The following is a 14,850-nucleotide window of genomic DNA, read 5'->3' as shown; positions in this document are numbered from 1 at the left end:
CAGGCTCCAGAACTGTGAGAAAATAAATGTCTGTTGTTTAAGCCATCCAGTCTACTGTATTTTGTTATAGCAGCCTGAGCTGACTAATACAGTCCCCATAGCAGCTTTATTTGTCATAGTCAAAAACTGGAAACCACCTAAATGAATGGAAAAAAAATTGTGGTATATACATACAATGGAATATTATTGAATGATGAAAATAAATGAACTATTTATATTCACAACAGCATGGTTAAATCTCGATTGTGTCAAGTGAAACAAACCAGACAAAAAGGAGAGTTGACACCGTATGATTCAATTGGTATTAAACTCTAGCAAATGTAGCTAAATGATGGTGACAGAAAGCAGATCTATGGTTGCCTGGGAAGTGAGTCATAGTGAGGAATGGGAGTGAAAGATGACAAAGTGGCCAGGCACGGTGGCTCACGCCTGTAATCCTAGCGCTTTGGGAGGCTGAGGCGGGCGGATCATGAGGTCAGGAGTTCGAGACCAGCCTGGCCAGCATGGTGGAACCTCGTCTCTACTAAAAATGCCGGGCATGGTGGTGCGCTCCTGTAGTCCCAGCTACTTGGGAGGCTGAGGCAGGAGAATTGCTCGAACCCGGCAGGTGGAGGTTGTAGTGAGCCGAGATCGCCCCACTGCACTCTGATAGAGCAAGACTCCGTCTCAGGAAAAAAAAAAAAAAAAAAAAAAAAAAAATTAAATAGAAAAAGAAAGATGACAAAGTGCAGGAGGAAACCTTAGGGAGGGATGAATATGTGTACTAGCTTGATTATGGTGGTGGGTTCATGGGTGCACACTTATGTCGAAACTTATCAGATTGTACACTAAAAAATTATGCAGTGTACTGTATGAAATTATATGCAATAAAGCTATCCTTAGAAACTCTGTGGAATCCTCTTGCCACTAGTAATCTCTAATTTTATGTTAAATAGATTTTAAATTTTCTTTTCTCCAGTCTCCGATAAAGAAATGGAAAAGAAAATGCTTCACTCAGGAAACAGTGTCATATGTACGGGACCTTACGGCTTTGTACCTTACCTTATGAGGAGCTGGGAACAGAATCCCTGCCCGACCAAAACCCTCAGGCTTCCCACTGCCACTGGAGGTAAAAAAAACAAAAAACAAAAAACAAACAACTGCAAAACCAAAAATCAGAAAGCAAAAAAACAAAATCAAAGGGCCAAAAAACAGGTGACAGCAAAACTCAAAACTGGGAAGAGATGATTGCTTGAACGTTTTGTTTTTGTAGCCTCAAGTGTCTCGGTTGGATACCGATGTAAAGAATGAAAATGTTAAGCCATCTTTCAATCACATTTGGTAACTGGTGTCAGGAATACCGTATTACAGAAAAGCGTCCACAAGCAGAAATGCTAAAATCTAGCATAATAAGTTGCCACCTCATAAGGCAGGCAAGACTTTGACAATAAAACAAAGCTGGACACGAAATTTGATCAGAAATTCACAACCTGAGTCAATTTCACAGAAAATTCAGAAGATAAAATAGTTTTATTCATAGCCTAGGTAAAGTTCAGAAATTTATATTGCACTTTGGCGGTTATGCTGATCCTGTGTTTGGATGGGGTCACAATAGCAGGGAAGGCTGAGGCTTCCTACAGAAGGTCCTTTGTGGCAAATCACTATGAGAGGAAACTCCGTCAAAGTCGCCAATTGTTCATTTCATTTCTACTGTGCTACGGAAACCTCGTTTTGTTTTAAGCGCTAACGTCCTATGTTTTACGCAATTTTTTTGAGCTTTGGCTACCGAGCTAACAAGTAGTAGAATAGCCAACTCAAAACTACGTCTGATGTCGAAGCTCTAACTCTAAAACTCAATATAGAGTTTTTTTCTGTGAGACCTCCCATCGTGTCTCCCCTAACTGTGACTCGCATTAACTCGCTGCTGGTTCCCAGCTGGAGAGCTCAGATTGCACCTGCTCCAAAGCCCAGCGGGGCTCAGTCTCGTCCGCAGCTCAACCTCGGCTGCCTGTGCACGGACATCAGGACCCACCAGGGGTCACTGCAGCTTCAGAGCTATTGTGCCCCTCAGTCTTGGACGCGGCCGACCGCGCGGAGGGCGTGGGATTGGGACCGCCGAACGGTGGGGTCCGAGTACATCGCGTCCTCTTCTCCTCACCCAGCCTCCAGGTCTCTCGGGGGAACGGACGCAGCGAGCGCTGGACTGCCCCGCAGCTTGGGCGCAGCGTGCGGCTTGGCAGCGTGGACTCGCCGGCATCTCGCCGCTGGGACCACCTCTGCCCCGCCCTCCGCCCCCGGCTGATACCCCGCCCAGAAGGGGCTCCCCTGCAGCGGCCAGCGCTGGACTGGGGGTCCGCTTCGGTCCAGGGCTTTTTGCAGACGCCTGCACCGGGCCCACATGCACCTGGGCTGCTCCCGCCCGCGGCACCACCCCTCGCGCGGCCAAGAGAACTTTCCCCGGAGCCTCCGCGGCCTGGCGCGCCCAGGGCACACGCCCCGCCCGCCCGTCGCGTTCCCAGCTGGGGCGTCGCTCCTCCGCCCGCAGGTCCCCGCCTCTCCGCTTTGCTGAATGTCCTGAAGAAGCCGTGTTCCGCCGTCCCGGCAGGCATTCCCGGAGGGAGAGCTTGAACTTGGCTACACACGACCACCCGTAATGAGCTCGGGGGTCCCCGGACGGGAGCCACACCCCGCGACGAGCTGACCTCCCCTCGCTGGTCTGGGTAAGGAGCCCGCTGTCCTTTCCGCCCCTCTTCCGGCTCCTGGGCGCCCGCGGCTGGGGGACGGGGTAGCGGACGGAGCGACGACCCTCGCCTCTGCCCCTGAGCCCATGGTCGGGGCGTCGTGGGTGCTGTTCACACAAAAGAAAAGCCGAGCGCTCCCTACTCGGCGGACCTGACCCGGGGCTGCGGGGCGGGGTCGCGGCTGGAAGTGCTCGCCCGCCGGGGACTCCGCAGGCTGAGCAGAGGCCGGGACGTCGGGGCCGCGCTCAAATCCGTGCGGCAGGAGGGAGCTGCAGCGCTTCCAGGGGCTTCCAAGGCCGGGGAGGGCCTCGAATTCCCATCACTCCCTTTTCTGGTCTCTTGCCCCCATTGCCAGGAGACTTTAATCATCCCCAGGACTGCGGGAGGGGCCCCGCGCCCCCGCCTTCGGAGGAGCCGGAGCCGCAGGATGCGCGGGGACGCGCCACCGCCCTCCGCGCCCAGTTCCGCCGGCGCTTTCCCGGCGGCTCACGGGCGCTGACTCTCCCGGGCTTTTCCGCCCTTCTCGCTCCCGCCCCGCCGGGCGGTTCGGCGGCCGGTCCCCGGACCCCGCCAGGAGCTGCTCCTCTCACCCTCGCCACGGCGCGGACAATAAATTAATGCATCGCGCTTGAGTGGAGGGGGCGGCTGGGCGCCTCGGTGGCGGCTTTCTTGCCTGGCTGGAGACGACCACAACCGACATGGGCTGTTTCTGCGCTGTTCCGGAAGAATTTTACTGCGAAGTTTTGCTCCTGGATGAATCCAAGTTAACTCTTACCACCCAGCAGCAGGGCATCAAGGTGGGTGCGGCCGGGAGCGCGTTCAGGGGGTTGGTGGCAGGGCGGGTGCGGGGGTCCATCGCTTTGAGGGCTGTCACCGGTGGGTCGAGGGCGGCGGCCGCGACTCTGCGCGGTGGGGAGGAGAGGCCGCTGTCCCCTGCGCGCAGGGAGAGGGGGGTCGTGCCAGGGTGAGTTAACTTTGAGTTCCTTCATAAAGCAAAGTTGTTTGACGTTTCTAAGGTTACTCAGCACACCGGCTCCCAGCAGCACCCCAAAACTCTTCCCCAAACCGGTTTTCTCCAAAAGCCTCTGGGTGCCCCGCAGCTCTCAAAGAGGGGCAGAATGGGTTATACCGGCTGCGTCCCACCACAGTGTGGAAAGCATGGTTTCCCTCGGCTTTGTTGAAGGCGTTTTCCTTGACAGTGTTCAATTAGGGAGGTGAACTAGTTCGCTCGTTGAAACGCATTAATGGGTCATTGTGATTGTTTCGCGTGGGTTTGTAGTTGGGTAATGCTACGTTTGGACGGAAAATATTTTCCCTTTCTACAGCGACCTGGGTTTATCCTCACATTTAAGTAAACATCTCTCAAAGCCACCCAGTAATAACTTTGCTCCTGTTTGTGGGTCCTTAAAATGCAGTCACTACATTAACCTAGAGAGCCCAAACAAAAAGGCAGCAGAGTTCGCGGAGATCCTCTTCCTTACATTGGATGAGAAGGTACTTCTGTTTGTAGTGACAACCTCACCGATGCGCCTGCGTGTTTGTTTTGCTCTTGCAACAATGTTGACTACCTAAAGGAGATCTAAATCCGGCGCGTTTTGTTGTTTTGGTTATCTTTCTCTTTCAGTTTTAAATCACTAAGGCATTTTAGATAAGGCAGCAGCCGAGTCTGGTGAAGGGAAACCGCCCCCCCCCTCCTCCCTCCCCCCCCTCCCTCCCCGCCCCCCCTCATAGAGCTGGCTTTCTGAGAAATCGAGTTCAGGCTGCCAAGTATCCTCCTAGTCGCTTCATCTCAGAAGTTAATCATAATGGGGTAGGCCCTAGGCATTTCCTTTTGTGAATCGGTTTTTACATAGTTTTATGCACACTAGGATAACTATTCCTGGCTAAAAGTTTCAGCGTTGATGTTGCCATTCTTAGTGTACAGAATTCCAATTTCGTAGGTGTAATTCTTTTGCAGGAGAAAGGAGCAAAAATAATCAGTTAAAGCTACAAGATTGTTAACCCTTTCCTTTAGGAGGTTGTTTTGAATATTGTTTCCCCAGTAATTATAATGAGCAAAATTCAGTTCGATTCTCATATGGTGTTTCCTTTCAAGACCAATAAAATAGACTCTTTTGAGGGAGGGTGTACATTTTGTATTTTTAACTTTTCTTTATGTTCCAAAATATTTCTCCTCTCACCCGCCCAATGAAATCAGGAAGATATTATAACTTACAAGATGATGTAACATTCTTTGGTGTACTGTATGAATAAAATAGGCAAAAATCACAAAAACATCCTAAATTCTAGATAATATATAGATTCTTTGTGGCGTCAAGATAGAAACAATCAGAAAAAGGTAACTGATGATCAGATACTAAGACAATAAAGAAATCTTTTTGAAGTGCAAAGTCTAAGTTATCTGGAGTCTAAAGTCATCTGGAATGTGAGCTTCCTATTTAATCATGAAAGTCATGCCTGTCAAATGTAGAGCGTGTACATTATTCTGTCAAGAGAGCAGCCAGGACTTGGGATCAAGTGGAATAATTTTGGCAAAGAAACATGAATCAAAAACCCTGATCCGTAATTATTTTTTGTAATCCAATGGTGCTTATCTTGTTTTACAAATGGGCTGAAAATTGGTGAGTGATTCAAAGGCAACAGCAACTATGTAATACTGTTATTTTGGATATGGGCCATATAACTAAACAATAATTTAAGCAGGCTTTTGTTGGAAATAATCATTTAACAACAGGCTTGGCCTCTGTCCTTGTCACAAAAGCATGCCACAATTATTTTGATGGCCATGTGTGTAACACAGATGTTGTCTGCCAAAGCTAACCACATTATCTTCTATGCTACCTTAAAAGTGTATGTGTTAAACACCTACCTGCCCTTGGCGTGTACTAAATTAAATATATTTGCATATTTATAAATGGTATGTATAAAAAAACATCTTGCATGTAGATGGTATTTAAACATTGGATGAACACGTTTATGTTCTGTACATACTTGACATTTTAAAAAACTTTTTCCTAACCTTCGTGTATTATGGTGCATAGGTACAATTGATGTATATTGCATTAATTACTTAAAATTAACTCCTACTTTAGTTTGTAAATGAAAAAGTAAACAGTTACTTCAAAGTTAATAGCCAGTAGCTACCATTATGGTGTTTTTCCTTGAGATAGTATACTTAGTAATTTTGATTACCACTAATTAAAGTCAAAATTAAGCAGGCAACATCAGTTAGCCTACTTTTCTCTAACATTAACTAGAAAAATCTCTGTTTTTCAAAAGCATTTCCTTACATTTATTTTGTGATTACCCTTTTTCCTATTCTGTCTTAGATGAAGATGGCTAATTTTGCATTAAAATTATGCACACATTTCATCTTTTAGTAGAAATAATTTTACTGATTCCTAAATGGTTACTTGAGAATTTGCTTGTTTTATTGTTAAAATAATGCACTGTGAATTAGAAAAGATTAATTATAGCAAGTTAAGGTGGAAGAAGTATGAGAATCTTGGTAAACATTTTTTCTGTGTATCATTTTGAAAAACACTCTTTGGATTTGTTTAAGCACCATATTACAAACAGAAAAGTTAGTTTTGAAGTGATTTTTCTTCAACTTAGATAAAAGTTTGTCATCGATGTTGGAAAAAAAATTAATGTGTCACCGTGAAAAGTGTTTCAGCCTGAAGACAACAGTTACTCATCTTATATGGTAAGATGAATATCGTTTAAATGGAAAATAATTTTCTGTTAAAAAAATACCAGAAAAATAAAACACAGTAGTATCATTGTATCCCTGTTAATGTTACGGAGGTATTTGCCTTTTTTACTTGCTTTAGGGACAACCTTACCTTGATAGCAGAAAGTCTTATTCATGCAGTTCACAGTTTGAACCTTATCCGAGATTTAAAAACTCAAGTTTATACAAGCTGAAAGCTGTTGGTTGTGTGTTGAGCCCTACAATAGCTTTTAGCTGTTTGTCTTTTGCTGCTATCTCTGTTGTTTATTCAAGGAAGGATTTTTGCTATGGTTGGTCTCAGTTGTTTGAGTAATGTTTGTTCTGGGAAACTTTTGTTGTGTCCTTTCTAGTTCTCTGTGCTGAGGGAGGTAGATAACTTTCTTTTTGTTCTCTTAGCAAAACTTGAATGTGGCTCAGACTACTTTTCTAGGTTTTCATTTGGTTAGCAAAACATTTTCAGGAAAACAAAAGTCACAAGATTTGGTTATAAATTTCTCAAAATTGCTGCTACCAATATGAAATAGATTAGTATTTTCATTTTGGCAAGACTTTAATCCTCTGAGTAGTGTGATGAATGTTTAGGTGCTCATTTTTCCCTATGAGTATTGACTAAACTAATGAAACCAATATGACAGTAAGATGAAAATTCCATTAACTTCTTTTAAATGGCTTTGTTAAGGTGTACCATACATTTCGCCCAGTTAAAGTGTATAGTTCATCCATTAACTACTAAATAATGTTACTTCCCAATCATCCTGAGATTCCTGAGGGAATACTGTGAGTCAGTTTTGATGCTTTTGGTCAGAAATTTCCTAATAAGCTAGAAAAACAATCATAAGTCAAGAGCTTAAATTTTATGCATCTCACTTACCAAAAATTACAATTTTCATTCAATTTGGACTAATAAATAAAATATCCCAGAAGACTGGGAAAAAATGAAAAGCAATAGTTTCACAAATTATATTAAGTTTATATGTGAATACTCATATCTTTTGGTATCAGCCACTTAAGGTACAGAGTCAGGAACCATATAAACGTAGGTAGAAGCAAGTAATCACACGCCAATGTAAGATTCACTGTGGGTCTTGATTGGGTAGTAAATTAGATGTGACTGGGCTGGAAAGTGTCTCTCCTACATAGTACATCCAGTTTTCTAAAATTCAAAAGTGATATCCAAGTTGTGGCCGCATAAGATGAACTGTGTATAAATAGCCCCTCAATTTTACAAGAAGTCTTTTTCTTGAAAAGAAAATTATTTAAAATACCTTCCATCATCCATGACTTGAATGTGATTTAATAACTGTTTAAGGGGGAAAGCATTGTTTGTTACCTCCAACAGCTTATGGCTGTCCCTCCCTAGGTGCTTCTGGTATTCTTGGTTGATAGTGAACTACACTTTTTGCAGTCCAGTTACTGTATGTGTTCTTGAATTCTATGTTGGTAAGCTTGAACTACCTTGAGCTCCCTGTGGGAGTTTATCCTGTCCCTTATAGGATACTTAGCAGCATTCCCTGCCTCCTCTCACCAGATGTGTGGCACCTCTTTTCCAATAATGACAACCCAAAATGTCCCCGGATGTTGCCAGATGTTCCCTGATGGGCATAATCACCCTCCGTTGAGAACCACTCTCATAGAGGATAGCAGCTTCCTTTGTTCTTATGTCTTTGTTGCACAGTTTCAACATTGAATGCAGGGTAACTTTTAGATGCCTTCTATTTTTTCTTTTTTCCCCCTCTCTTTTGGAATGGTGAGTTGTTTACCCTCATATTCAGTGAAAACAATGTGGTATCTTTATCTTGCATCATATTCAAGTATCTTTACGCTTGCTTCATATCTTTATACACAGAACAATACCTGCAGTGATTAAAAGCACAGGCTCTAAAGTCAGATTACCTGGGTTTAAATTTTGGCACCACTAATTACTTACTGCTGAGTCTTTTCTGAGTTTCAGTTTTCCCATCTGTAAAATGAAGAGAAATGATGTACAGTATTCACCTTCTACATTCATGCTGTCTTGCACGTGATAAGCCCCCAGCAAATTTTAACTTTATTCCACCTTTGCTCTTCTCCTTGTCGTAGTTGCTCATTCCTTCCTAGAGATAAAGTCCAAGCTTCATTGTTTGACTTAGCAGCCTACCTGATCTAGCCCTGCCAGTCCAAGTGACTTGCCCTCTAGGTATGCAGAAACTGCTCACAGTTTCCCAAATATTCCAGGTTGTTTTGAGACTTTATGCATGAGATTCCTGCTGATTGGTGTACCATTTTGTTTTTCCCTAAACACATCCTTATCTGAACCATCCCTGAATCAAGTGTCCCATCTGCTAGGCAGCCTTCACTTCTGCCTGACCAAGCAGAGGTAGGTGCCTATTTGTGCCTCACACGTCCCTGTTACAGCATCTGTCACATTGCATGCATTATTTCTGGACACATCTGTCTCCTCCAGCAGGCTGTGAGCCCTTACCTGTGATCCCCAGGAGTCAGAGCTGTATACTTCATGTAGTAGATGCTTATTAAATATAATTTGATAGAAGAATGAGTGGAGTGTTACAGCTGGAATAGGCTGTATTGAAAATCTTCTAGATAATGGAATTTCTTTGCCATTTTATTTTTACTAGAAAAGACCCTAGAATAAAGTGAATCTCACTGTGAAAAATCTGTTGTCCAGATACTCTAATTTTTGTGTTGATAATGGGTAGGAAATGAGGTGGTGTAGTGGACTGAATGCATGCAGTACACTGAAAAGCTGACTAACAGCTATTTCAGAAAATATGAATCACACCATTTTGTATTTTGTAAGTACCAATTCTTTCTCTTTTAAATTTAATGCTCCCCTTCCAACCTGAGTCTTTCGGAAGAAGAGCATATTTCCCAAATGGAAAATAGATCCTCATACTTTAGTGACTTTTCTTCCTTGTCTCCCATTCTTGAAACTGTCTGAGAACCGTGTTGGTTGGTTTCACAGTGGGGGTTTATGCCGTTGTGAACCAGCACTGTAATTTTTAATCTTGCTGAAACACCTGTGTTACTCTTGAAGCTGTATAAACCTAATCTGACACTGCTCTAAGGCTTATTGGAAAAGATGGTGTAAATACGTTAAATGTTGGGTTTTTATGAAAAAATTATATTTTTCATTCTGATGCAAAGTGTGTTTGTCTGCAGGCCTGTTGTAAACATGGCAAGTCAGAGATCAGACTGGCTGCATCTGCGGCTCCTGCCTCTCTGAGATTGACTGCTTTGGTTCAGCTTTATCTCTGACAATTTTAATCACATCTGAAGCTCCTGCATATTGCTCCTGGTCATCCTGCTTTGGGTTGTGATGACTAACCACCATTTGTTTCTGCACCATAAGTTTTGTTTCCACGTTTCATATGTTAAGATTAAACAGGCACCTGTTATCACATGTCCTGGGCATAGACTCAGTGTGCTAAATTCAGGAACCAGTCAGTTTACTTTGTGACTCAAAAACCTTGTAAGTACAATTTAGAGTGTCTATACTATTCTAAAAAATGTGGATTGCATTCCTGTGTCCTCTGAGCCATGCATGTATTTCCTGTGTTCTTTTTTAAGTGAAATAGTCATTATATCTTAATGCTGCCTGTTATGAATCCCTTTCTCTGTAACTACACACTGTTGCAAAGAGATTCATCAAGGTCTGGAATAGTTCCTCCGGAGGCTGTCCTAATAATCGCTGAAGACATAAAGGGCCCTGCAGCCCTTCCAAAATGTGTGAGAAGTTTGTTTTCCAGCACAGGATATTGACATGCCAAGAGGAAGTTAGAACAAGAGAGATGGGGACAGGCAAGGAAAACGGAGAAGTGCTGAGCGATAGCTCACACAGACAATAACCAAAAGGTCAGTTGGCAAAGGAGGAATTGGTGGACCGAGACTGCAGAGGGAACCATGTGCTGCAGTGTATTGTTTAGGAACGACACCTTCTGAGCCCTTGGGAAAGCGCATTTAGTAATGCGGAGTCCTCAGCTTGAGGAGGACTATGTTTCAGCGGTTGGTTAGAAAGTGCTTTGTTTAGAGAACAGTGGGGGGCATGAGTGGGGGTCGGGTTGCTGAGCTACCCCACGGAGACTGTTTGAGTTGTTAAATCACTCAGGTCCCACCTTGACCTTCATCAGACCTGTGTTTGAGAAGCAGGCTTGGAACCTCTGCTGCCTTAATTGCGACTTGTCAAAATTGGTTTTTCTCTGCCATCCTCACTGCTCCTAACTTAGTTTGGCCCTTTCACCTGGGCCAGCCTCCTAATGGGAGTGCTGTATGGTCACCATCAGTCTTTCCCCTCCCTGCTCCGTGTCCTGTGTTCAATCAAATCCTCGTTTGCCATGTAATTACTGGCTTTGTGATTGCACAAGTGATTTTTTTTTTTGCCAGCCCCAGTTTCCTTATCTGTAAGCTGAGGGGCATGATATCTGCCTCACAGGATGACTGTGAGAATTTGAGGAAAGAATTTTAGGTACATAGGATAAAAGGTGCTCAATAAATGATAGCTATTGGTATGTATGATATATTATTTGCAAATATATTTATTTTTGAATTTCAGTTTGGGATATCAAATCTCTGCCACCCCTGCCTAAGGTGGCACAGGTTCTCTGAGGGGTATGAGTGGTTGTTAGAAGTGGGAGAGCAGTGGTGGTTTGATATTCATATATATTTGTCAGATCTGTCTGTAGGAGAAATAGTATCATGTTCCAGTAGTGCATCTACTCACATTGCCTCAACCACCACTAGAATGCTGAAACTCCACATCTGTACCTGTAGTCCCAACTTCCTTATTTTCTGGATTCTGATCGCTTACTAGATTCTGCACTAGATGCCTAAGCCAGCCATCACTACCCTCCTCCAGACCTGCTTATCTTCCTGTGTTTCCAAGTTTGATGAATGATCTCACACTCTATCAGTAAAGACGCTTTGGTCACCAGTTATAGAGATCCCATTGCAAACTGCTTGAACATGAGGAAGTTTATTAGCTCACCTATCAGGGAATCCAGGGGCAAGGAAAGGAGGTTCAGGGCGGGTCAGTGACATCAAGGTCCCAGCTTCTCTCATTTCATCCTTGCTCTGCTATCTTGCAGTCAGTGCCATCCTCAGGCTGTAGCAATGGCCAAATTCTAGAGATGAAGAGGTGATATTTGTATATGGCAATATGTAGGATAGTAATAGAGACAGTCTTTTCTAGGAGAAAGGTTTTCTCCTGAAGTCCTCCAGCAGACTTCCCTTGAGTCTTTTAGCTAGAATGAGTTTCATGGCCATTCTTGGGCGCTAAGGGCAATGGGATCACCTGTAGAATAAAGGGTCTTCCCTGAAGCTGGGTGGGAGTGGGGTCAGTTTTCCTGAGGCCAGTGGCTACGTGGAGGAGGGGCTCAGGAAGGAAGGAGGAGAGTTGTGGGTGCTGTTGTCACCATCAGTGTCCACTCTACCTCTTGGGTCAGGATCCTTAAGTTTCCACATCTTTCCAGGTCTTGGAATTCCCACCTCCTAAACATCTTTCAAATTGTTTCTTTTCCCCTGTTTTCATTGCTGCTGCGCTAATTCAGCCCCTTCTCAGTTCTCAATTGGGCAATTTGCAGGGCCTCCTCATCCCTGCAAGGCCCCTGCTTCCAGCATTAACCACCTGCATCTAGAGTGGTCTTTCTTGCCTCCTGCCTAGAATACTTTAATATCTAGTCAGCCTCTGTGTTTGGGTCAAATTCCTAGCTGCGAGTGGCAGTCATTTTCAAGTCCCGACCTCCTTTCTATTCTTTCTCCCACCATCTCCTCTTACTTGTCTGATACTCTAGCCAGAGGGAGCTGCTTCCTGGTCTCTGAATTCTCCACATTCCCTCTCACCTTTTTCTGTGTGTAGAAAGCCCCACCCACCTCCTTTTGTTTGAGTATATGATACATCAGCTCTCATCAAGCAGAGTTCTGCCTAGGTTTCGCTTTTTTGTGAAGACTTCTCCTTGGTGGGGAGCTGGAGAGGCCCTCTTCTGACCCTAATCCAGACTGCATTTCATTGCAGTAGTTTCTGTACTTTCCTGGCCACCTCGACCTGGGAGGAATACAGTGAGGTGAAGAGGGCATAGGCTTTTGTCATAGACAAATCTGGCTTCGAGTCTCCCTTCTGTTGGTTAGTGCTGTGAACATGGCCAAATCACTTACCCTCTTTGAGTTGGCTTTCTCATCAGTAATAAGGGTAAGACTCTCCATCTTATCCTGGGATGCTATACATGAAACCCTTTGCTCCTTTCCCGGTGAGTGGTAGCAGCTGTTAGTAGGGATGGAAAGCCTTGAGGGAGAGAACTAGGTTTTTTTTATGGGATTCTCAGTCAAGCCGAGTTCCTAAAGAGTAGTAGGCATCAATGAATAAGTGTTGAATTAATCTGAATAAGAAAAAATATCTTTACATTGACATAATCTGAGAAAGAGAAGGCATCTCTCTCCTTTCCATTTTCTAGGTGTTCTAGGTATAACTGCTTGACTCCTCAATTTCTTATTTAATTTTTAAAAACTGCTTTATTGAGATATAAATTGTATACTGTACAACGTACCCATTTAAATTGTCCAATTTAGTGGGTTTTCATATATTTATGGAATTGTGCAACCATCACCACAATCAATTTTATAAGATTTTCATCCCTGCAGAAAGAAACTGAAAACCACTCTTCGCTTCCTTCCAGCCTTCCATCCCCTACCCCCACCACTGTGTAACCACTAATCTTTCTGTCTCTATAGTTTTATGTATTCTGGACATTTCATATAAAAGGGTTCATATGATATGTAGTCTTTTGTGACTGTTTTCCTTCACTTGGAATAGTGTTTTCAAGATTGATTCACAATGTAGCACATATCAGTACTTTGTCATTTTATTGCTGAATAATATTCCATTGTATGGATGTACTATATTTTATTCTTTCATCAGTCGATGGGTCTTTTGGGTTCTTTACACTGTTTGGCTATTACAAATAATATTGCTATGAGGAATCATGTACAAGTTTTTGTATAGACGTATGTTCTCATTTAATTTAATAATGCTTTAATTTCTCTTGTGTATATACCTAAGAGTGGAATTGCTGGGTCATAAAGTTTAACAGTTTGAGGAGCTTCCAAACTGTTTTCCACCATGACTTCATCATTATATATAAGGGTTCTAATTTCTCCACATTTTCACCAGCACTTGTTATAAATCCGTCCTTTTTTATTATTATCATCCTGTTGGGTGTGAAGTAGCATCTTATTATGTTCATTTGCATTTTTCTCTTGTGACTAATGATGTTGAGCATCTTTTCTTGTGCTTATTGGCCTTTTTTTTTTTTAAATGGAGTCTCACCATGTTGCCCAGGCTTGTTTGAAGTCCTGGCCTCAACTGATTCTCCCAAAGTGGGATTATGGGCGTGAGCCACTGCACCTGGCCATGTTGGTCATTTGTATATCTTTTTTGGAGAGGTGTCTGTTTACCTTGTTTGCCAGTTTTTAAAACTGATTTGTCTTTTTGAGTATAAGAATTTAAAAATTCTGAATGCAAGTTCCTTATCAGATGTTTAATTTGCAAATATTTTCTCCCATTTGGGTCATCTTTATACTTTCTGAAGGGTTCCTTATATACCCACAAATTTTTGATTTTGATGAAGTCCAGTTTATCTATATTTTTTCCTTTGTTGCTTGTGCTTTTGGCGTCATATCTGAGAAACCGTTGCCTAACCTAAGGCCTGAAGGTTTACTCTTATGTTTGCTTTTAAGATTTATAATAGCCTTAGGTCTTACATTTAGGTCTATGACCCATTCTTCATTTGCACATGTCTCAGCACCATTTGTTAAAAAGACTGTTTTTTTCCATTGAATTGTCTTTGCACCCTTATAAAAAAATCAATTAAGAATACATGTGAGGAGTTATCTCTGGGCTCTCAATTCTGTCCCACTTATCTGCATGACTATCTTTATGCATCTTGTTTATTTTTACTAGTTCCTTGGTAAGGTAGATGTGGGTAATTCAACAGAGAAAACATTCCTAATTAAAAACATGTAATGTTTTGAGAAAAATTTCCTGTAAACTTCCTGGAGCAACGACACTGTATATTTTGCCCACTGTTAAATCTTCAAGAACCTAAAAGAATGCCAGGCACATGGTGGTGCTCAGTAAATATTTGTCAAAAGACTGATTGAAGGATTGTTTTAGTCCTGCTGCTGCTATTGCTTTTGTAACTTAAAACTGTGCTTGAATATTTAGATTTCCAAAACTTTTCTCTATAAGCTCCGAGTGTTGTTTGTTTATGTTCTGTTAAGGATTTGCCTTTGGTTCTTGTAGGATTTTTCTGTAAATCACTTGGTGGAAGACTGGAAAAAAGGGTATTTGCATAGATTTTATGAATAATTTTTTGGTAGGTTTGACAGGTGAAGATGTTAATGTCATTT

General features: G+C 42.8%; 1 protein-coding gene across 5 annotated transcripts in view; it reads left to right on the top strand.

Moving 5' to 3' along the window:
- Nucleotides 1-2,519: 2,519 nt before the first annotated feature.
- EPB41L4A (erythrocyte membrane protein band 4.1 like 4A) overlaps nucleotides 2,520-14,850 on the top strand; it is a 290,674-nt gene continuing 278,343 nt past the window's right edge. For 2 of the 5 annotated variants that reach the window (XR_008660989.2, XM_055298368.2), the window contains exon 1: nucleotides 2,531-3,517. Coding sequence is in view for 4 of the 5 variants with exons in the window: in XM_055298368.2 (XP_055154343.1) it covers nucleotides 3,419-3,517 (99 nt within the window). In the remaining variant the exon portion in view is untranslated. Of the gene's footprint in view, nucleotides 3,518-14,850 lie in introns of all 5 variants that reach the window. The other 3 variants (XM_063612902.1, XM_055298370.2, XM_055298371.2) reach the window with 3 other exon arrangements.

Source organism: Symphalangus syndactylus, chromosome 11, assembly GCF_028878055.3.
Source record: "Symphalangus syndactylus isolate Jambi chromosome 11, NHGRI_mSymSyn1-v2.1_pri, whole genome shotgun sequence".
Taxonomy (NCBI): Eukaryota; Metazoa; Chordata; class Mammalia; order Primates; family Hylobatidae; genus Symphalangus; species Symphalangus syndactylus.
The sequence above is the reverse complement of the archived record's forward strand: the minus strand, read 5'-3'. Positions and strand labels throughout refer to the sequence as shown.